The 24,905-nt window shown below is 36.0% G+C and overlaps 1 protein-coding gene across 6 annotated transcripts in view; it reads right to left on the bottom strand.

Moving 5' to 3' along the window:
- The window catches only part of Mtrf1 (mitochondrial translation release factor 1), a 50,796-nt gene that overhangs the window by 17,560 nt on the left and 8,331 nt on the right, over window positions 1-24,905 (bottom strand). For 2 of the 6 annotated variants that reach the window (XM_026399568.2, XM_026399572.2), the window contains exons 1-5: window positions 14,615-14,841; window positions 12,235-12,654; window positions 10,442-10,533; window positions 8,787-8,868; window positions 8,483-8,590 (exon numbers count right to left, since the gene is read on the bottom strand). In XM_026399568.2, coding sequence (XP_026255353.2) covers window positions 8,483-8,590; window positions 8,787-8,868; window positions 10,442-10,533; window positions 12,235-12,646 — 694 coding nt within the window. In that variant the 5' untranslated portion in view covers window positions 12,647-12,654; window positions 14,615-14,841. Of the gene's footprint in view, window positions 1-8,482; window positions 8,591-8,786; window positions 8,869-10,441; window positions 10,534-12,234; window positions 12,655-13,111; window positions 13,162-14,481; window positions 14,528-14,578; window positions 14,842-24,905 lie in introns of those variants that run through there. The other 4 variants (XM_026399569.2, XM_026399571.2, XM_026399570.2 and 1 more) reach the window with 4 other exon arrangements.

Genomic DNA, 24,905 nt, shown 5'->3' with positions numbered 1-24,905 from the left:
ACCACACCCACTTGATCAAGGCTCAACTTATTTTCATCTAAAATGGTTTTTTTTAATCTTTTTTTATGATAAAATAATTCAGATACAGAAAATCACAAGAATCAATATATGGCTTAATGACAACCACTTGGATCAAGAAGAACTTTGCTGGTCTCCCCATGCTATAGTTTAGATCTGGAATATCCCCTAAAGGCTCATATGTTCAAGGCTTGGTCCCCAACACAGCAATATTTAGAGTGGGGTTTTGGGGAAGTGATTGGATCATAAGGGCTCTAACCTCATCAATGGACTAATCTATTGACAGGTTCACAATTAAATGGACTACCAGGAGGTGGAGGAAACTAGGAAGTAGGGCCTAACTGGATGAAGCTGGTCACTATGGGCAGGCCCTGGAAAGGCATATCTTCTCCCAGGCCCCTTCTAGGCTCTGTCTGTTTCCTGGCCACTATAAAGTAAGCAGCTCTGTTCCACCACTTGATCCCTGCCATGATGTTCTGCCTTGCAAAGCCTCAAGCAAAACAGCCAAGTGACCATGGACTGAAACCTCTGAAACAGAGCCAAAATACATCTTTCCTCCTTGTTTTTCTCAGGTATTTTGTCAGTGACAAAACGCTAACATACTGGATAAGCACTCCTAAAACTCAATTTCCCCTGTGAAAAATCATCATCCTATCTTAAAATTGAGCCTGGTATGATGGTACATACCTGTAATCCCAGCAACTTGGGAGGCTGAGGCAGGAGGATTGCAAGTTCCAAAGCAGCCTTAGCAAGGCCCTAAGCAACTCAGTGAGACCCTACCTTAAAATAAACAAACAAACAAACAAATAAATAAATAAGAAAGGTAGGTTAGGGATATGGCTCAATGGTTAAATACCCCTGGGTTCAATTCTTGGTACTAAAAAAAACCCAAAAAATTAATTTTAAAAAAATTGCAGGTCCTTATAGCTCAGTGGTAAAGCTGGTACTTAGCATGCACAAGGATCTGGGTTCAATCCCAGCACCAAAAGTTTCTTATTCCACACATTTATGATTCATTTTTTTTCATTTCCTCTCAATTAACTGTTGAAAAATATTTTTAGGCAGTTTTTCATTTCTATAATAAAACAAATACCTTAGGAAAATTAATTTTAAAGGAGAGATTTTTTTTTAATTTATGGTTTTAGTCCAAGGTTGGCTGCTGGCTCCATTGCTTTAGGCCTTATATAAGGTAGAAAATCAAGGTGGCAGGAGTGTATGGTGGAACAAAGTAGCTCACTTCAAATCAGACAGGAGGAGGAGAGAGTCTGGGGACAAGATACTCCCTTCAAAGAGATACTTGGGCTGCTGACCCGTAGAAATTCCAACAGCCTGGTTTTGCAGACTGCATGCACTTGGTACATTTAACTATTCTGCTGCCCTCTGTATTGGCTGTAATTTGGCAGGTGGGTCCAGAGACTAAACCAGACATCAGCTTGAGCCCCTTGTCAAGATTACAGAAGACATATAATGTTCTTTTTATGGTCTTCACAGCTTTTGATATGATGCTTAATGCATCATGGTGTTATAAAATAGTCTATCATTTCTTTCTTACTTTTTAGTTAAAAAGAACATCTATAAAGAGAGAACTATTTTCTTTTGTCCACTGTTTGATTACTTGGGGATACAACTGCATTGGACAGTCAGGATAAAATGCTTGATTCTGTCCCTTTACTAGTTTTACCAATATACCAATGTTTTTCTGCAATACAATGAATTGGGACTTTCTATCCTCTCAAGATGACCAATTATTTTTTTTTAACTATCATAATGAACTCAAGAGTACAAACTCATCTAGCATATTTACATCAATTCCAATTATTATTTTTGAAGCTTAATTTGTCTCATCTTTGGCCAATGGAAGCCTCTTTAGGTTTACTTCTGTGTTCTTTTGACATGACCCTTGCTGAAGTGTAACAGGATACTCCAGGATTATCTTGAACAAACCTTACCTCAAGAAAATCACTTTCATATTAGGGGGTTTTATAGAGATACCTTGTAATAGTATTAGTATAAATGCTGTTTTGGGGTTCTGGATTTGCTATTAAGTTGTTCTGTGTGTTTTTTTAACTAAAGTTTTTTTTTTAAAATATTTAGTTGTAGATGGGCACAATACCTTTATTTTATTTATTTATGTGGTACTGAGGACCGAATCCAGTGTCCCATGCATGTAGGACAAATGCTCTACCACTGAGCCACAAACCCAGCCCTATTCTGTGTGTTTTTATGTATAGTTTCGGAAAGACTGAAAACTATGTTGCTGTGGCTGCAGCCATCTTCCTAATACGCTTCTGATGAAGACACAGTACTATGAAATCCAACCTACCAGGTTTCCAGAGTCAAACATACATAGACAAAAATTAGGTATAGTTTTAGATTACCCTTACAAATGCCTTAAGAAGGTATCAAAGAGTGATATACTATCTATTAAAAAGTTCAATATAGCTGGTCTTCCTCCAGCACTGGATCAAATTACTGCTAATCTTGAATACCACATAAAGAAGCTGACATGTGGGGTGGGGATATAGCTCAGCTGGTAGAGTGCTTGCCTTGCATGCACAAGGCTCTGGGTTCAATCCCCAGCACTACAAAAAACAAAAAACAAACAAAAAAAGCTGACATGTGCTTAAGAGAACAGACTGTAGGAAAAAATTGATTGTTTAATAGTCATGTTCAGTGTGTTAAGATAGTTATAGTACAAAAACACCCAGGAATTTGAAAACAGAGTAGAGCCACAACAAATTTATTTTTGTATGTGTGTGAAACTGGGATTGAACCCAGGGCCTTGCTCATGGCTAGGCAAGTGCTCTACCACTGAACTTCAACCCCAGTCGTCCTCATGCTGTACTTATAAAATTATTCTTCCCATCCCTTTACTTTATGTTGAGTGCAAATATTTGAATTTACATAAGCTGAAAAGGAGAAGGCTACAACTTCCCTGTACAAACTAACAGAGCCAGTGTTAGGTTGCCCAAGTTCAAATTTGAGGGTCCTCTTCTTCCTAGCTGTGTGCCCACATGCAAGCTACTTAATTTGTCCAGGTACTGGTTTCCTTATTTGTAAATAAAATATATATCTAAGCTAGAGCGGAGCTATTCATGCTGAAGATTATGTAAGCAGTATCTCAAAGACAATGTAAGCATACAACATCATTAAATTTGACCTACTCTTTAAGGTCTTTTGTTGGGGAGGTGGATAAAAGACAAACATACATAGAACATTTAGTACAATGTTGACATTTAGCTGTGGACAAGTATCAGTAGTAACTGGAACCACATCACAAGCTCTCCTAGACTAGTTTGGCATCTTGTGGAAGAGAAAAGCTATAAAGATCTCTGCAAACTAAATTGCTATGGAGAGTTGGAGAATTGACACACTCTTAGGGGAGGGCAGTGAAGATATACTGCAGGACTTGCCATATGAAAGCTAATGCTTTTGGTGGGTTTATATATATATATACACACACACACATACATATTATGTATATATGTATGTGTGTGTATATATATATATATATATATATATATATATATATGTGTGTGTGTGTGTGTATTTTTAAGTTTTTGATGGACCTTTATGTTATTCATTTATTTATATGTTGTGCTGAGAATCGAACCCAGTGCCTCACACATGCTAGGCAACTGCTCTACCACCCCAGCTCCTGGTGATTCTTATTGACAGGTAGGGATAAAAAGGCATTTACCAGATCAATAGAAGCTTATGAGGTACCAGGGATGTGTGAATTTGCTCAAACAATGAAACCACATTAGGTATAGCAGCTGCAATTGGAGCCATGACCTAGTTAAGCTTTGATGATCTACTGTTATTCCCTAAGACCCATCTGTCTTCTATGCAGGTCAAACAAGAGATGAATAGTTCTTGATAGTGGTATTAATCTCTATGATCCCTCTAAGATTATGCTATTGTTTTTGATTTACTATTTTTCTAGGTAGCAGCAATTCTAATGGCTTCCATTAGGTCTTTCTTACTATAATAGCATTTGTTAAACCAGTTAGGGAACCATTGTGGGGATTTTGCCTGCTCTTGCGTAGTTCATTCCAATTATGAATTCTAAAACTTGGAAATAACTGGATGATGAGTTTGGGGACCAACTGGGCCCACTGTGAGATGGACTTAAAGTAAAATTCGTTTGACTGATCACCTGACCTCCATAAGCACCTGCTTTGCCTGGTGGACCACAGAGATATTTTGGATTTCCCTGGACTACTTCAGTTCAGAGCCAGTGTCCAATAGTCCTGGAAAGATTTGATTATTTTCTTTTTCCAATGCACAGTAACTCTGTTAAAATGATCAAGGTCTCTTTGGGGAAGCTGGAAGAAAGATTAATAGTATACCAGTGGACGTTCTTTAAGGAACCCATCCTCCTCTTCATTCAAGGAGTTTTGGGTCTAAGAACTGGTGCAAGTCTGGGAATTGATTGACGGGCTGTGAATCTCCACATTTATGTTATGACTTTTGTTCACATAACCTAGAACTTTTGTCTAAAACAGATCACACAGAGGGGCTGGTGTTGTAGCTCGTGGTAGAGCGATTACCTAGCAAGTGTAAGGCACTGGGTTCGATCCTCAGCACCAAATAAAAATAAATAAATAAAGGGTATTATACCCATCTACAACTAAAAAAAAAATTTAAAAAAAGAATTTATAGACTTCCTATTATTTTACTTCCAGGAATACTATGATCAATGTCATAAGTCTGTGAAAATTAGACTATTCTGATTGCTGCTTTGAATCTATTATCCAATAACTACACCCACCTTGCCTTTAGGTTAGTAATATCACTTGATCCCTGTTGCCCTGGGATCCAATTACTGCCACTGCATATAGGTTCCCAATTCAAGGACCCAGGTTCCCACTAAAAGGTCTAGCCTATAGAGAGTAATCTAGGCTCTTTGCTAGGGCTACCTTCACAATTTCATTTCTTACAGTAATGGTAAAAGGTATGTCTCCTGGAGATGTAAAATTAATCATAACACTACTTCAAGTGGCCTCTTCCTGAATTCAACTAATGAGTAAAGAATAACCAAATAAAATTATAAACATTAATCTGTTGGGGGTGGAGAAGATAATATATTTCATGGAACCCCTTTAACTTGAAAAACATTTCAATTCATTAGACATCAGGCTTATAGAATAACAGAATCAGACATATACTACATACCAAGAGTTATTTCCCTTCACTACTTGAAGTAACCATTTAGTTTTGACTACTGATACAATGGCTAAGTATTATTTGTATCTGTACCCAAAGTAAAATAATTATGACTCTAAGAGTTAATATATAAATTTTAAAATAAATTTTTTCTTTTCAACTTTAGAACTTCTGAGGATGCCTGAAAATTCTCATTTCATTTAAACATTAAAAAAGAAATAATAATAATATATATGATTTAGCATACATGTTTTATAAAGATATCTTTTCTCTATTCCCTATCCACATCTTTTTTCTTCTCCTACTGATTTATAATATCAATTTTAGAATTATTTTACAATTTCAATGAACTGAAGTTTATTCTCAGTCTTTATTTTAAAGATATTCAAGTGAAAATTTTTTTTTTTAAAGAGAGAATTTTTTAAATATTTTTAGTTTCGGCAGACATAGCATCTTTCTTTGTATGTGGTGCTGAGGATCGAACCCGGGCCGCACACATACCAGGCGACCGCACTACCACTTGAGCCACATCCCCAGCCCTCAAGTGAAATATTTAGGGCAGTATTTTTAAAAAAGAGCTTTCTGGTTTTTAAAGTATCTTTTTTTACTTTGCCAATGAATCAGTGTTTCCCAACCAACGTTTACGCTGTTCTACATACATGGAACAGAATCTTTCTTTCTGTCATTAGATTTCTCCCTCTTTCATTCTTGAAAGTTCCGTTCAAAACACACATCTCAGAGGTCACTGATGACACTTCCCATTATTTCCTCTTTAGAATCTGCTGCTGCATCTGATTATCTCTTTCAAACTTTCTGCTCTTGCCTCCAGAATGCTATACTGTCTTCATCCTTTTCCTGTGTATCTGACCTCTCTGTTTCTTTTACCTACTATTCTCTTCTTCAATGTGGTTATTCTCCAAAGCTTGGTGCCCTGAATGTTTCCTCTCTATAGATTCTCCCTCACTTATTCTCTCAAAATCAGACATAATCTCTGTGCTAATAACTATCAAATATGTCTCCTGAATTCTGTTCTCACAGTAGCTCTGGTTACACAATTTAGCATTTACTGGATATTTCTGAATGGATGATTAATTCAAAACTTAATTAAAAAAACACTCATGGGGCTGGGGATTGTAGCTCAGTGGTAGAAAACTTGCCTGGCATCTGTAAACCCTGGGTTCAATCCCCAGAACCAAAACAACAACCACAAGAAGAAAAACCACTCAACATTATTCTTCCCAAATGGGTTCTTGTTATTTAACTTCAATTCCACTCAGTAGAATGAACAAATATCACAATCTCCCCAGCTAAAAAGATTAGAATCCCTGAAGCTCATCGCCTCTGTCAGAGGAGAATAATGGGACGTAGTGCGACTCTAGATCAAACAGACCTGAATTTAATCCCAGGATTACTTGTTGTGTGATCCTGGATTATTTAATTACTCTCCAAGCCCAGATCTTCATCTGTAAAATGAGATTAATAATATCTATCCCACGGGTTGTGAGGATCAGAATGGTGAGATGTACACATAGGAGATGCTGGAGAAGAAATAGCTCTTCTTGTATCCAGTTAGTTACCAAATTCGCCTAAGTACCCCTACTCTTAATTCTAACTCTTAGTTATGTCTGGATTACCTTGAAGACTGCCTTAAATGTAGCCTCTTCAATCTATCCTTCGTACTCTTGTCAAAGAATCTTCTCAAATTTCATCAAGTCATATTCACATTTATTTATTTATTGGTACTGGGGATTAAACTCGGGGCCTCATGCATGTTAGCCAAGTGCTCTTCACTGAGCCACCTCCCCAACCCCTCTAGCTCTTTTTATTTTTATTTTGAGACATGGTCTTGCTAAGTTACCAGACTGGCCTAAAACTTGTGATTCTCCTGCCTCAGGCTCCCAAGTAGCTGGGATTATAGGTGTGTGCCACCACAGCTGCTTTATACTGATTCTTACAGTTCAGTGTTCAGTTCAGATTCTCTATCAATCAAGGCTTATTCAGCTTTTAAGGCTGTCCAAAACCCACCTACTCAAATCTATTTCAGCTATTACATCTCATTAAATATGCTGTCAGTAAACTCTTCATTGTCCTACCCACAAACCAAAGTCTTCGCTACCACCATGCTGTTGCTTCCAGAGGGTCCTTCTTTTACTATTGATATTCCCCTTTCCTGTCATATTTAAAATCTATACCAAGTATAACTTACTTGTGTGTAATATGTTGGTTTTCATTTCCCTCTACTTTTTAAATTAATCCTCTTTCCCTATTCTGAGTTTGCAGTTTAGTACTGATAATCCTACTGTGGTATAGCACCATGTAACTAAGAATACAAAATATTCAGATGGACTAAATGAGGAAAAAAAAAATGAATTAGTGTTAAATGCCCTAAATTAACTAGAGTTTTAAAAATGTAAGGTCACCAGGTACGGTGGTGCATGCCTGTAATCCCAGTGGCTCAGGTTCAAAGCTAGCCTCAGCAAAAGCGAGGCGCTGAGCAACTCGGTGAGACCCTGTGTCTAAATACAAAATAAGGCTGGAGATGTGGCTCAGTGGTCGAGTGTCCCTAAGTTCAATCCCCGGTATCCCCCACCGCCTAAAAAAGGTAAAAGTGTAAGGTCTTACACTGTTTGTTATTGTTCATATTGTATAAATTTTTATTAGCCCAATTCAGTGGAAGTTTCTTAAAAATAAAAACAAATGACTTTTTTTGCACTCCCATAAAAATTTAACACAATTAGACACTTAGTCTAATTGATAATATTTTCTGATAATGTTACATAATTGATACAGCTCTTTTAGAGTAAAAACTTTAGTATTAATTTTTATTTTGACCAAGTTTATTAGTACATGCCTGTCATCCTTGGTATTCAGGAAGCTGAGGCAATAGAATCTCAAATTCACGGCTAGCCTAGGCAACTTAGGTAGACCCTGTCTCTAAATAAATAAATAGGACTGGGAATGAAGCTCAGTGGTAGAGCATGAAAAAAATATATATATATATATATTGAATACTAGAAAGTAATTATTTTAAGGCAAGGTAGATATATCTATTCTGCCCAGGAAAATTTTCTTTAATATTCCACCTTAGGATGATGCTTCATCCTTCCTGTTCTTTTCTCCCGGCTTAGAACTATACTACAGTAAAATTCTAAACAACTGTTGTAAGTCTGTGTCATAGTGTTTAACAGATAACAGATCAAATGATTTTTAAAATGTGGCAGCATGTTTCTAATCAATATCAGATGTAATATAATTTTCAGCATCTTCCATGGACAAAATCCTCAAATATGCCTACCATAATCTGCTGGTGTATAATTCACAAGTTCAAATTTCCAGTGTTTATAGTGCGAATAATTCTGGTACATGTCAAATATTTCTCGGGTAAATTGCTGACAGATATCACCTACAAGAAAACATAAAAAACAGTTAGTACAAAGCTTTTAAAGAGAGCTATCCTTAGAAATGAGTTCCTTAGGAAATGAGAAGTAACTACTTCCAAAGATGAACTCATTTAGTAGACTTTAATGTTGTAGTGATGTCAAATCAAGGTAAACTTCAAGAGTTTTTTAGGTCATTTACAATAACATGATTTTACTGACCTCCAGTAGTTCTTCCAGATGTCACCTCTAAAATAACATCATTTTGGTCGTATTTCTCTTTTGGCACTAGACTCTGAAAAAGCTGGAAAAGATTTTCCTTAGCATATTATTATTACTTGAACTTAGATAAAAGCCCTTAAATCATTAAAAAAATCAGTAATTAAAAAAATTATATAGTATCCCCAAGAGGTTAGTCCTAAAATGCTATAATAAGTAGATCAAATTAGACTAAAACAGGTGATCAGTTCATGTTAACAATGAAGTTACTTGTCCAGATATTCTGCACTGCTATCAGATTAATTTTCTAAAATGCAGAAGTTTAGATCAAAGCCCAGAATGTTCCATTCAATTTTCTTCAGATTTTGCCTCTCATAATTAGTTCTGAACAGTAGCTTCTTTCATCTAATGAATGAAGTAAGGCTTTCAAAGTTTTCATTTGGGATAAATACATACATACAATTGCATATTCTCCCCTCCCATAAGTGTCAGTGGATATACCATGCCATGTCTTGCCTTCTCAGTGGGGACACTCTTTAAACACTAGCTTGAGGGCTCCTGCCATGACAAGGAAAAAAAAAGAAAAAGTGGATTCCTAATAAAGAAAGCAATCAACTTTCCTTTTAGGATAAAAGGGACAAAATTTCCTTAATATTCAAAGTCTTCCAAGTCAAATTAAAAGCACCTACATGTCATGACTTCTACTGCCAGTTTCTGAAATACTCTATCTCTGCTAGAAATGAGATAGTACATGAGAAAGAATATTAAACTAAGTGTCAGATACTTTAGTTTGCCTTTGATTAACTGGTTAAAGCAGTGATAAAAATAACTGATAGGGCTGAGGTTGTAGCTCAGTGGTAAAGCACTTTCCTAACATGTGTGAGGCACTGGGTTTGATTCTCAGTGCCACATATAAATAAATAAAATAAAGGTCCATCAATGACTAGGGAAAAAAAAAAAAAGAATAACTGATACTTCTACTTCATCCCTCCAACCCCTGAAAGAGCCATTCTCCTGGATTCCCAGAGTAAGAAAGCTGAAGGTAAGATGATGGTAAATATGGTAGAGGGAAATGTATTCTTCACTGTCTTTGGAGATAAGCCATCCACTGAGTTAGAAGACAAAGAAACCACCTTGAAAGAAAAATTTCCCCTATGTTTCTAGGAGATACCAGTTGATACTGATGTATAGTATCATGAACCTTGAGAGATCCCAGTATCTTATTAAACCTAACTAAAGACTTGTATTAACCAACTGTCTCTAATGCCCCTGGATTCCTTCCATTCTAACCAGAGTGCAAATTTCCACTATGACTCACATCATCTCCTTTCAACATTTTAAAAACTCCTGATTGTTCCCCATGGCAGACTAAATTTCTTTACTAGCACGTCTTCTCTTGCCTGGCAAGTTAACAGATTCAGATTTTACTTTTCATTTATTTATTTATTTTTGTTCTGGGCACCTCTGTTTTATTGTTCAACATTCCAATGTCTTCAATCTCATTGTATAACAAATCCCAGCACTAAACCTAGCATAATTATTTATCATAAGATAATAAACCAGTGTTTGGGAAGTACTTTAGGCACCAACTCAGTCTAGCAGGAGGAGTATTTCTTAATGTTAACATTATTGAGATTAGTCTACTTCCTAAAACATACCTCACTGTACAGCATGTTGATTTTTTGATCAATGATTTGCCTTTCTTCCAATGCAAGTTCTTGTAACTGCTTCTCATCTTGTTTATTTAGACCTAAAAACAAGCAACAGGAATTATGGTAAAGTTTTTAAACAGTTACAGAAAAAGTCTTAAATAGCCACCTCATCTTTTGTCTATGTTTTACTTCAGTTAGGAAGGCAAAGCAATTAAAATACTTGGAGAATGTCAATTAATGAGTTTTGCTAAGCATCTTGACCATCCCCCTCTGTAGATTATGATTTGAATATCTGTAAGTAAGCACAGAAAACAGTGATTAACTATGGGCTGGAGCTGGAGCTCAGTGGGCAGAGAACTCACCTAGCATGTACGGGTTTAATCCTTAGTACCACATAAAAATAATAAATAAATAAAATAAAGGTATTACGTCCATCTACAACTAAAAACATATTTTTTTAAAAAAGAAAATAGTGATTAACTAAAGAGTTCTTAAAAGGAACTGGCTAACTAAATATAAACCCAAATAAGGTTAAGTTTTGGAGCAAATTGGGGTGATCATTTCCCTTTGAAGGTGGTAGCCATAACTCAGTACTCTTGTGATGTGTTTCTAGCAGTGGTTAGAACTCATTTGTTTAAAAGAAGTCATATATAAGAAGTCTTGAAATCTCTTGACACATTCATATCTAGCACATTTTTTAAAAACACTATGTGGGTCAAATAAAATATAGCTTTGTAATCTGTGCTACATGGAAACAACGGTCCTTTTCATATATCTCAAAAGCAGAAAGTTCAATTATGCAACTCCAGCAAAACAAGATAACAATGACAGAATGGCTAAGTATGGTGAATCCCATAAACTTTGACTCCATTGCTCTAGATGTTGAGCATGTATCAGTTGTGAGAGTTGCAAACGAAAGTAGAAATTTTTGATTCTCAATAATTATTAGGAAGAAAATAGAAATGAAGAAATAATTGTAAAAGAAAGAAGGCTCTATAAAATTCTTCTCCAGTCACAAAAGTCTTTAATTTAATGGGGATTCTGTGCCTCATTCACGTTTTCAGTATTTAACACTTACTATGTGCTAGTCATACTTCTAGTTGTTGAAGACTCAAGGAATAAAATATGGGTCCAAGCCTCAAGTGGGTCAGTCTGGGAAAGATGGACACATGCACACAATCATGGTACATGATAAGCAAAATGCCATTGTGTCTCAGGACACAAATGAAGGGGGATAATCCAAATTTCAGCATTTCAGGAGAGCTTCCTGGTTAAGGTATTTTCTGAGCTTGTAAATCATCTGCTGCAGAATTGTAATGTCACTACTGGTATCACTTTGCGCACATACACCACAAACCAGGCTGACATAACCCTTACAGTCCTGGTTCAAAGGTATCAGGAAAATTTTCTTTTCTAATCATATAATTTTTTTGTGGTCTCTTATTATTTGCTATAAATCTGTAAAATCCAGTCCAGTTCAATTTTATTAAATCAGTAAGTATTTGGGAGACTATTATATCCTATGATTGCCATTAAAAAAAAAAATAAGACTCAAGCCCTGTCCTTGAGGAACAGACAATGAAGTCAGGGGTGGAGACTTCTTAGCAAGTACCTTAAGGAGACTAATCTCTTAGTAGTTATCTTTAGAAGCTGAAATATGTCAAATACTCTAAGTACAGAGTTCTTTTCTTGCCAGGTGTTGAGCTTACTGCTTGTAGGGTTTTAAAAAAAGATACAGTTCATTAAAGATTTAACATAAAAAGCCAATCCTGTACTTACACACACAATCTTTTACTTACTTTCACACATTGATTCTAATTCTTTAATTGTTTGTTCAGCCTCCTGAATTTCTTGGCAAATGGCTGCAAGTGGTGCCAACTCAGCATGCCTTTGGTTCAAGGACTTTTGGTCCCTTTCATTCAAAGATTTATCCTGCAAACACTGACCAAGTGCTTGATACTCCTTATTTAAGTCTTCCACATATTTCTGTAGTGCTTTATGCTTCCAGAGCATCCTGGTATCCTGATGACAATAACTCCTGGACCAATTCTTACTTAACAGACGATGGCGAATGTGATTCCTATTTTGTCTAAATGGCTTTGTAGACAGATGTATTTGTCTAAACTGATGAGAATGCAGGTGTATGTGATGCTGGGGATAAGCATTAAGAGATGAATGTCTAAAAAGCCAAACACACAGGTGACGATTCATTTCAGCACCTGAAATACAATAAACACACTTGAAAAGAAAAATAAACTCTAAAGATATATGGTACAATAGAGCTGGAACTTCAAATAAATCATGCTTTGCTCACTTTATCAGCCAGCTCAAAACACAGCCCCAAAGTTCCAACAACTCATAAGAATTCTTCAAACTTCTGAACAACAACATATTAAAATAAATGAAAACAGCATCCTTTTTCCACCCCAACCAACACATATAATTAACAAAGGCAAATGAGTGAGAAATATAGAAATATACAAACAGAATGGGCTAAATTAGTTATTTACTAGAAAATATCCAGGGTCAAGAATTGTCTGTCAAACATTTGGAAGCTACAAAACAACTGTGCAAACTTTAGGTGGTTCATGGTTGTCGCCTTTTAAAGTTTAAAGGAAATACTATTGTCTAATTCTTTTCATTCTAGGCATCGAAATATCCTATGAATTCAGGTACCTTTATTGTGATTATTCACTAACTGGATAGAGGTAGAGCTGTTATTTGAATGCAAGTTGCCTACTCTAAGATTAATACTTTGTCATTCTCAATTCTGCAGTCACTTGTAGCCGAGATCCTCAAGAAGAAAACTTCAAATACTAAGAGAACAAGAAAGTAGGTCAGGTTAACAAGGGACAATGATGATAATTAAGTGAAAAAAAGCAGATACAGAATAATATAATTTCAGTTATGTTTTCAAAACATTCTACAATATATGGGGAAAAAACTCTACTGGAAGTATGAAAGTATTTTTTAAAAAGAAAACCAAAAGCTGAGCATACCAAACTGTTAATAAGAGGATCTCTAGAGATTATGTACATTTTGCTTGATTTGCACTTTTCCAAGTCTTTTACATATAAAGCACATATTACTTTCATAATTCTAAAAAGGTTACTTTAAAAAATTATAGGTTAGTAGAAATTGGCTCTGTACAATAATTACCTGTTCTCCCCTCAGATAATCAAGAGCTAACAAAAGTACACAATGATTTTATTAAGTAAGAAAAAGAAGAGTTGGGTGCTGTGGCACATGCCTATAATCCCAGAGACTCGAGAGGCTGTGGCAGGAGGATCACAAGTTCAAGGCCAGCCTCAGCAACTGAGCAAGACACCATCTCAAAATAAAAAATAAAAAGTAGCTCAAGGATTGAGTGCCCCTGAGTTAAATACCCAGCACCCAACAAGAAAAAAAGAAAGGGAAAATACAAAGCGTTCTAAGAAAAACAGTTTGCCTCTAAAATTCTAAGATTTGACATTGAAATAAGAGTTAAATTTTGGCATCATCTCCAGACAGGAGGGGTATTTTACATACTTGCTCATTTCATCTCTCTAAATCTGCTAACAGCATTATTGCTTAGGAAATAAAATATTCAAAATGGTCTCTAAAATATTCAACATTTAGGGTTCTGCTGATTTAACATACTGAATCTCATTTGGAAATGAATTGTGGAAGCATGCACCATTATTCAGGGCCACAAATTTAACACTCCTCCAGCAGTTTCTGTGCATCAAGCTCATCAGAGTGAGTGTGTCCCCCATTTGATAGTGGAAAAAATAAAAAGATGACAAACATTTTTGATAAAATACTTCTAGCTAAAATTTCCATTTTATGAATAGCAGTAGAGTGAATAACTCTCAAGGTCATGAACTTCAATGTTAAGGGATAAAACCGAGACATTTACTCTCTAGGGTCATTTATATCTGATTCGAGCAAAATTTCTCTAGCACCCAAAATAACAGTGTGATTCTGCCATCTTAAAAGCAATTCTCGGTGTTAGCGTGTCAAAAGTGAAGGTAAGCCGGCGCTAAAGCAGCACGTGCAAACCATACTGTACAACTCTGTTATGGAGCGACTCCATAGGAAGGCACCACCAGGAGGTGGACGGGAAAACGAGTCCCGGTAAGACCAGAAGAGAATTGTGAGTACCTAAGAATAAGAAAAGAAGGCATTAAGTTTCCTTACTGAGGCGGAACCTTCCGTGACCCTCTACCGTTCAGCTGGTCAGACCCGGAACACTATCACTTTGTGAATTACTCCTTCCGGTTGACGCTTGCCTCAGGCTCCTCGTCGGTCAGGACTCTTCTGCAGAGTAGTTTTTGAGCGTCCCTAACTATGAGCTAGAATGAGAGAAATGACAAAGCGAGACAAATCTTCACGAAACGAAACGCGCTTTATTTATCCGGAGTGGGAGTTCAGAGCATGTGTTCCAATGGTGGAAGGACGGAAGGACACAGCTGACAACGAACCATAATTCCCAGGGGCTACCACCAAGGGATCCTGGGAGTTGTAGTTTGTCCTGCAGAAGGCCCCCACCACCACTACTTCCACACCTGACCTTGAGCCAAAGGTGGAGGAGCTTTGATTTTCACAGGGACTTGCAAACCAAGAAGAGAGATGGTCTCTGTTCTGATTAAGAGTTCAGGATTTACAATATATTATAGGTGAAATTACAAGACCTTGCTTTTCAGAACCCCTGATTTTTTATGAGTAAGCACTTTCGTCATCCAAATTTAGGAAATACTGTATGTTAATTGCTATATTTTCAGCTCCCAAAACTTGAGAAAATATCCAATGATTAAAAGAAACCTTAAACCTAAAAGTTACAACAGGATCCATAAGACAGGTAAATACACACACATATATCTCCATAAGGTAATGACTATAATGTTGCATGCACATATAGAATTCAGGGGCTCAACCAATATTTATAGCTTGAAATCCACCTATTAAATAAATATTTTAAAAATTCAATTAAACAATTCCAAGAAAATGCGAACATATTACTATACTTTGAATATTTTAGTGGGATATAATCCTTGGTTATCACATTTACGAGTCATTTGATTTCTGTGCCTCCATTTTTATTTCTGAAAAGAAAAGGTGAAAAATACCCCATATTATTGAATTCAGAAGGTTTTTTAAAAGTTATGATCACATACATAAAAAAGAGATTATCCATAAATACAAAATAAAATGGAGGATTGTTTAGCTACTTAAAGGTACCTACTTCTACCTGCTACATACTAGATACTTTTCTAAATGATTTAAACCTATTAATTCATTTGCTACTCATAACAATCCTAAAATTCGCACTTTACAGAAGAGAAAACTAAGGCACAGAGGGCTTAAGTAATTTATACAAGGTAAAAGACCCAATAAATAACAGAGCAGAGATTCAGGCAAAGCAATCTGTTACATAATCTGTGGCTCCTAAGCTCTGAGATGGTTCCCTTTCCACTTCCAAAAATTAAAAAAAAATTAGAAAAGAGAAAACTTTCAATTATTCATTAAAAAATATTAAACACCCCTATGTGTTATTTACTGTTCTAGGCATGGGGATCTGGCAATGAACAGAAAAAAAAAAAAACAGCCAGGTATGGTTGTACACACCTGTAATCCCAGTAGTTTGAGAGGCTGAGGCAGGAGGATTGAGAGTTCAAAGCTAGCCTCAGCAATTTAGCAGAGCTGTAAGCAACTTAGTGAGACCCTGTCTCAAAATTTTAAAAAAGTAAATAAATAAAAATAAAAAGGATTGGGGGGGCTGGGGTTGTGGCTCAGTGGTAGAGTGCTCACCTAGCATGCATGAGACACTGGGTTCGATCCTCAGCTCCACATAAATGTAAAATAAAGATACTGTGTCCACCTAAAACTTAAGAATAAATATTAAAATAAATAACTAAATAGGATTGGGGATGTGGCTCAGTGATTAAGTACCCTTGGATTCAAAGAACAAACAAACAAAAATATCTTTGGCCACATGGAACTTATGTTCTAATAGAGAATACATTTCGAGGGCTGGGTCTGTAGCTCATTGGTAGAGCTCCTGCCTCTCACGTGTGAGTCACTGGGTTTGATCCTCAGCACCACATAAAAATATATAAAGATATTGTGTCCAACTACAACTAAAAATATGTATATTTATTATTCATTATAATATATATATGGGAATACATTTCAAATTCTACATAAGTCATTCTAAATATTATCTGTGGGGGGAGGGGTACTTCTAGTACTAGTGCTTTACCATTGAGCTACATCCCCAACCCTTTTTATTTTTTATTTTAAGACAGGGTCTCAGGTGGGGGGCGGGGGAGGGGGAGGCTGGGGTTGTGGCTCAGCGGTAGAGCGCTTGCCTAGCATGTTCAAGGCCCTGGGTTCGATCCTCAGCACCACATAAAAAATTTTTAAAAATAAAGGTATTGTGTCCAACTATAACTAAAAAAAAATTAAAAAAAAAAAAAAGACAGGACCTCACTAAGTTGCTGAGGCTGGCCTTGAACTTGTGATCCTCCTTGCCTCAGCATCCCAAGTCACTGGAATTACAGGCATGCACCACTGTGCCCAGCCATTCTCTTAAATTATTCCAGAAAGTCCTTTAATTCTTTGACTTGTGTATGCAACTAATAACTTAAGTATCATATGTAAAACTATTCTCCTTAAAAAGTAAGCCCTCCTTAAAAAAAAAAAAAAAGTTTATCTTACAGAAGTAGAGAATAGAATAATGGTTACCAGAAGCTGGGAATGTTGGCACAGGTTTGCTGGAGAGAGGATGGTGAATGGGTACAGATGTGCAGTTGGATAGGAAAATAATTTTTAATATCCTATAGCGTATTCTTGATTGACAAGAATTGATTGTTATTTCATCCACAGCCCAGTTGTGTCAAGGCAGTAGGGTAGATTGCAGACAGGCCAAAGAAAGTGCCCAAAGACAGCATGGGAAAGATGATTTACTAGGGAAAGCTTATAAAAGATCAGTAACTGCTCCAAGAAGAGTTTAGTGGTGACAGGCTGCCTGCATCTCCACCCCTTACAGTACTGTGCCAAGCAGTACCTCCTCTCTTTCACAGTGTTTTGTCCAATGGCAGCTAGCTGGACAAGTGACATGTATCCTTTCCACAGTGCCTTCAGTTTTACACTCATCCTCTTTCAGAGAGGGACTTTTTTGTGTTGCTTTTTTTTTTGGCACCAGGGATTGGACTTAGGGGCATGCGACCACTGAGCTACATCCACAGCCATATTTTGTATTTCTTTTAGAGACAGGGTCTCACTGAGTTGCTTAGTGCCTGGCTTTTGCTGAGGCTGGCTTTGAACTCTTGATCCTCATGCCTCAGCCTCCCGTCAGAGAGGGATTTTAGATGTTAGGCTGCAGAAGCTGTGATAACATCAGCATTAGTTTGCTTGTCTGACAAGCATCCCAAGGAGCAATTGTCCCAGTGTATATGCAAAAAGTAGTTTTTTATAGATAACACTAACTTGTTCTAATTCCCAGGGTACATGAAAGCCTCTGTTCTTTAAGATAATATATATCTGAACTTTCTAGCCCAGGCTTGCTCTCATTGTTCCCTTAACTTGGTGAGGTCTTTGGGAGCAGAAAGTAGGCATTCAGGGACATGATGTTTTACAGTCCCCCTTTGCTTTAGGGACTATATAATTGTATATTTCAAAAGAGCTAGTAGAAAAGATTTTGAGTGTTCCCAATACAAATAATAAACTCTTGAGGTAATTGATAGGCCAATTACCCTACATTATACATATGTATTGAAATATAATACTACACCCCATAAATGTGCACAATTATGTGTCAATTAAATATAAAAATTTAAAAGAAATTACAGTACAATTTTTGCCAAAAAGTCTTTAACAAGTCTTTGAAAGCCTTCCTATGAACTGCATTGTTCATAGCCATATTATTCATGTATATATTCAAAATTTGTATATTGAAGCCTTATCTCCCCATGTGACTGCATTAAAGATAGGACCCCTTAAGGAGATGATTAAAGTTAAATGAAGTTAGAAGGGTGGAGCTCTGATCCAGATCCAGTAAGATTAGTGTCTTCTGAAAAGAGACACAAGAGAGCTTTCTCAGTCTTTCTGCTCACACAGAAGGGTCATGTACCTGAATGCCAAAAGAAGGCACCCTAGAAAGAAACCTAACTTGCTGATTTGTACCTTGATCTTCCACTTCTCAGCCACCAAAACTGTGAAAAACTAATTTTTGTTTTTAAAACCACCAGGCCATGGTATTTTCTTACAACAGTCCAAGTAGACTAACATTTAAATATATAAAAATTCATTGAGATATACATGAAACTTCATGCACTTTATTGCATTATTCCTCAATTTGTAAAAATCTTTACAAAAAATTATTCTTAAGCAGACATGGTGGCCCATGCCTATAATCCTAGCAGCTTAGACGGCTGAGGCAGGAGGATCTTGAATTCAAAGCCAGCCTCAGCAACTTACTGAGGTCCTAAGCAATTCAGTGAGACCCTGTCTCTAAAATATAAAAAGGGCTGAGGATGTGGCTCAGTGGTTAAGCATCCCTGGGTTCATTCCCCAGTACCAAAAACAAACAAACAAAAAAATAACTTATGCTTTATTTTATTTGTTTATATTTATGTGGTGCTGAGGATTGAACCTGGTGCCTCACACTAGTACCTCACATGTGCTAGGCAAGTGCTCTGTCATTGAGCTACAGCCCCAGCCAAGAACTTATTCTTTTTTTTTCTTTAATTTTTATTGTTGGTTGTTCAAAACATTACATAGTTCTTGACATATCATATTTCACACTTTGATTCAAGTGGGTTATGAACTCCCATTTTTACCTCATATACAGATTGTAGCATCACATCGGTTACACATCCACTGTTTTACATATTGCTATACTCGTGTCTGTTGTATTCTGCTGCCTTTCCTATCCTCTACTATCCCCCCTCCCCTCCCATCTTCTCTCTCTACCCCATCTACTGTAATTCATTTCTCCCCCTTGTTTTTTTCCCCTTTCCCCTAAGAACTTATTCTTGATACTATAAATACTGCTTTCTCCTGTAAATTTTCAAAGAAAGAAAATAATGTGGTCTATTTATATTTATTTGCATGCAAAGATATTCACATTATATCATTTTTATATTTATTTTTTAGTTATAGGTGGACACAATATCTTTGTTTTATTTTTATGTGGTGCTGAGGATGGAACCCAGTGCCTCACGCATGGTAGGTGAGCACTCTACCTTTGAGCCACAATCCCAGCCCCACACGTTATATCATTAATTGAAGGAACATATTTTGAAAATAGGCAGCTATTCCATTTAAAAAATATTTGGGGCTAAAGATGTGGCTCAGTGGTAGAGTGCTTTGCCTATCATGTGCTAGGCTGTGGGTTCAATTCCCATTACTGAAAGTAAAAAAAAAAATATATATATATATATATATATATATATATATATATATATATATATATATATATATATTTTAAATGCTTATATATTAAAAGTCCAGTAAAATTACAAGTAATCATTATTTTCATATTTGTATGTGTCAGCTATTACTGTAACAAAATATCTGAGATAAACAGTGTTATGAGGAGGAAAGATTTATTTGGCTCACTATTGCAGAGGTTTCAGTCCACGGTCAATTGGCCACCTTGCTTTTGGGCCTATGGAGAGAAGAACCTTACAGCAGTAAGCACGGGCAGAGCAGGTCAGTTCATCACTTGGTAACTGAGGAGGGTGGGGAGGAGGAATAGCCAGGATCATAATATCCTCTTCAAGGGCACAACCTCAGTGACCCAGTAACCCAACTTCTTCCAACTATGCCCCACTTCCAGATGTTTTCACCATCTCCCAAAAGCACCTTATCTGGGAACTAAGCCTTTAATACATGAGCTTTTGGGAGATATTTAAGATGGAAATCATAACATAGTTCCTTAGTTTTGTGATGAATTTTATTGTAAGAGGCCATAAAAGGAAAAAAAAACCTATGGAAGGTATTAAGGATCATTTTATAAAATTAAATAACTTCTAAAGAGTATAATATCATGAAAAGATAAATATTTCCCCAAACAGTAATAGCAATAATAAAAACTGTTAGTTTGGTGACAAAAACATATACATATAAGATTTTGATTAAATTAGTTATAAGAACTATCATATCTGAAACATTTCTCATAGTAAAGTCAATAATAAAGAGTTTCTTTGTTGAGTGGATTTGTGATAGTACTGATAATTTTATATCCCTTTGAGAACCTACATGTCCACCTTCTAGAACTTGGAGCAAGCTAAAATAATAAATTATGCAGGGCCATTTTTTCAGATTCTTTTAGAAAAGCAAGCTTAGTCCAAATACCCAAGAGGTAGTTATTGGGGGACTTTCACTTAGCTTCTTCTCCTAGGCTAGTTTAAAGATTCTCTCTGTGTGTTTGCATGACACAAATCAACTTGTGTCCATTTGTAGGGACTCCAAATTAGTTAAGTGTCCACTTAGGGTTTTCCTTCAGAAAAGCAGAGCAGAGCACCAGGGCTTCCACATTTCTGTACATTCTTTGGGGATCAAAACCAGGGCTGCTGTAGATACTGGTTCCAGACTAAGCTGAAATTTTTGATTCCTTCTGTGAAATTTTCAAAAGCATGAAAGCTACTTAAAATCCCTGCATACAAGTTATGATACTCTTTGGCTTTGAGCACACCATGAAGATGAGCCTGTTTTTCTGGTTTCCTGGAGCTTAGGCCCTTGGCCATACCTTAATGTCCCACAATATGAAGACTAGAAATGTAAAGATCAGATATGTTTGACGATAGAAAAAATGAAATCAGAAATTATTTAACAATTTAATATAAAATTCAAACTCTCATGAAGGATGAAAAGAACTGGCAAGGCATATGTTATTCTATTGTATTCTTATAAACTGTTTCCCCTGAAAGAAGCAGAAATACAAAGAATGAAAAGGCCGAATATCTTATTTTCCCGTGTTCATACTGGCTCTCAAATTTTTTTCTTAGCTTGAAAAGTGAATCCTAAGAAATGCGCCACCTGCTGGCATTGTTGAAACTAAACCCCTCTCAAATAATTAAGACATACAAAGTCAACCTATGTTCCATTTATCTTTTTTTTTTTTTTTAGCTGTAGATGGACATATCACCTTTATTTATTTATTTTTATGTGGTGCTGAGAATTGAACCCAGTGCCTCACATGTTTGAGGCAAGTGCTCCACTACTAAGCTACAACCCCAGCCCTCTTCCTTTTATTTTTTTTTTTAAAAAAAAAGAAGAAAAAGAAGAAGAAAGACAGGACAAAACTACCTTTCCACCTAAACTAGACCTAGGTACATTGTTTCACCTGCCCTCTTTCTTCTCTTTTCTCCCCATCTCCACTGGATTATTTTAAAGCAAATACAAAACATCAAATATTTTCATCTGCAGATATTTTAGTAAGTATCTCCAGAAGATAAAAGGCTTTTAAAAATGTAAGTACCCCTAAAAATTAAAAAATTATATTATCAAATATCCAGCTGGAGTTCAAATCTACCTAATTGTATTAGATTTTTTTCTTTTCTTGTTTACTGGCCTAACATGAATATTTTGTTGCATCAGGATTCAAAGGGTTCAAATAGATGCATTGCAATTGATTGTCATATTTATTGTGAATCTCAATCTTTGGGGCTTCCTTACTTCTTTTTCCCCTTACATTTTATTTGTTCGTGAAATCAGATCCTCTGCTCTGAGTCAAAGAGTCAAGATGTTTTTAGTCTTGTATTCACTGTTATTTCCTGATCTAAAATATTAAATTCAGTTTCATTCATTTATTTTACAAAACTGCTTCATAAGTGGGTTAGATACTTCCATTAGAAGATAGAAAATATTCAGTTGTCTTTGAAAATAATCTTATAAACTCTTAATTACCTAGATACATTATTTCATTAAGGGCTACTAAAAGGTGATGTTTTATCAAATTCTTTCTTCATTTTATTAGCTGAAACATTTATAAAGAGAAACCTCCCTGTATCAATAATTTGTTGCTCTTGCTTTGCAATTTTTTTTTTAATATTTATTTTTTAGTTCTCGGCGGACACAACATCTTTGTTTTTATGTGGTGCTGAGGATCGAACCCGGGCCGCACGCATTCCAGGTGAGCGCGCTACCGCTTGAGCCATATCCCCAGCCCCTGCTTTGCAATTTTTAAAAGGAAAAAGTTAAAACTTTGCCAAAGTAGAAATGTAATTAAATTCAAAATCTTGTTTTTTGAATGATTTCCAGGATTTCCAAATTCTATTTTAATCTCATAGTTTTTAAAATTTTAGTAATACAGCAATTATCTTCAATTTCCCAAATCCCAAAAGCTCTGAAAAACCTCATTTGTGATTCAGAATTCAAAATCTTTGAAGATTAAAGGTTTTCAATTTGACCTAACATGAACATTTGGTAAGCAAACCTGACCAATACGGAGGTGAAGCAATTTATATCTGTATAAAGCCACTTTAGTGTTGTTGTAAACATGAGTATACTTTACTGAATAAATAATGTATTAGATTACAGGGTGCTGCTCCAGATCCTGTTGAGGGTGTCATGCCATGCCAGCATATGTATTTATCATTCTAAATCCAAAATATTCTGAACTTCATGTTTTGGTGGAGAGCAATCCCAGGACATTGTATGCTAGGCAAGCACTCTACTGTTTTTTTTTTTTATATTTATTTTTTGGTTGGACACAATATCTTTATTTATTTATTTTCATGTGTGATGCTGAGGATCAAACCCAGGGCCTCGCATGTGCTAGGTGAGCGCTGTACCGCTGAGCCACAACCCCAGCCCCATGAGCTATCCCACCCATTCTGAATTGTGAAACACATTTGGTCTCAAGGGTTTCAGATCAGGAACTGTGAACTATAAGAATAATACAGTAGTTAACATTCATTTAATATTCTTCACCAGGTAATGCTCTAAATATTTTAAATTTAATTAACTCAATCTTTACATACCCCTATTGATGGAAGTTCAATTGCAATGCCCATTGTAGAAGATAGGTACAATGTGGCTAGATTACTGGCTCAAGATTGTGCCAAAAGGACAAGCCAGCAGCCAAAGAGATTTGAATCAAGACAGTTGGGCTTGAGTGTGACCTTGTTTCTGCCACCTGTATTCTTTGTCTCACTAAATAGCAACATCATTCTCTCAGCTCTCTACAACCTGTTTTGAATCTTGTCCTTTTATTATGATATCTTCCAAGAACCTCATGTTTAACCTCAAATAGATGACTTCTTACTTCTCCCAAACATACTTTCAAAATTGTCCTTTTTGTTTATACTGCTAAAGCATATTTTTAAAGGTAAAATTATGACCCTTCAATTCAAACAAACTTCCCATTACAAAAAAAATAAATAAAAGCTGAAAAATTTGTCAGTGTATACAATATGAAGGGGCAAAAATCACTTGTTCCTTCATTATACAAAAAAATTGCATTTTTGCAGACAAGAATTCATTTATCTTATTGTCAGTTTTGTATAACTTTCAGATCTTATAAAACAGCTCAAATGCAATGAAATACATTTCACTTAACAAAATACCCTATAGTCTTTTGCCCATTTCAGTCTTTTACACAGACTAGAGATGTAGCTCTATGGTAGAGGGCTTGCCTAGCATGTGTGAAGTTCTAGGTTCAATACCCAAATTCTGAATATCTATTATTTTGCTTTGCTGGGGGTCAAGTTTAGGGACTGGTGCATGCTTGGTAACCACTCTGCCACTGAGGTACATCCGCAGCCCTCTGAATATCTTTCATAAAAGATAAATTATCTGGGCTGGGGTTGTGGCTCAGGGATAGAGCACTCGTCTAGCATGTGCAAGGCCTTGGGTTCGATCCTTAGCACCACATAAAAATACAGGCATTGTGTCCAACTACAACTTAAAACAATAACTAAATAAAAAAAGATAAATTTTCTATCTATTATTGAGGAAGTAAGAACAACAGAAGTCCAACTTTGGTCAAATGTCCCTTACTTATTAGTTTTGTAATTTGGGCAAATTTACTGGGGATTGAACCTAGGGTGCTCTACCATTGTAGCCTTTTTATTTTTTATTTTGAAAATATGGCATATATACACAATGGGATATTATTCAGCCAAAAATAAGAATGAAATTATGGCATTTACCTATAAATGGATGGAACTGGAGATTACCATGCTACATGAAATTAGCCAATCCCAAAATAAAACAAAGGCCAAATATTCTCTCTGATTTGCAGATGCTAACATACAATACAGGGGGAGGGAGGGAAGAATAGAAGTTCACTGGATTAGACAAAGGAGGATAAAGAGAAGGGAGGAGGCATGGTATAGGAAAAACAATAGTATGAATCGAACATAACTTTCCTATGTTCATCTATGAATAAATGACCAGTGTAACTCTACATCATGTACAATCACAAGAATGGGAAGTAATATTCCATGTATGTATAATATGTCAAGAAAATTCTACTGTC

Source organism: Urocitellus parryii, chromosome 2 (genome assembly GCF_045843805.1).
Source record: "Urocitellus parryii isolate mUroPar1 chromosome 2, mUroPar1.hap1, whole genome shotgun sequence".
Classification (NCBI taxonomy): Eukaryota; Metazoa; Chordata; class Mammalia; order Rodentia; family Sciuridae; genus Urocitellus; species Urocitellus parryii.
This window is presented reverse-complemented; position numbering and strand designations above follow the sequence as displayed.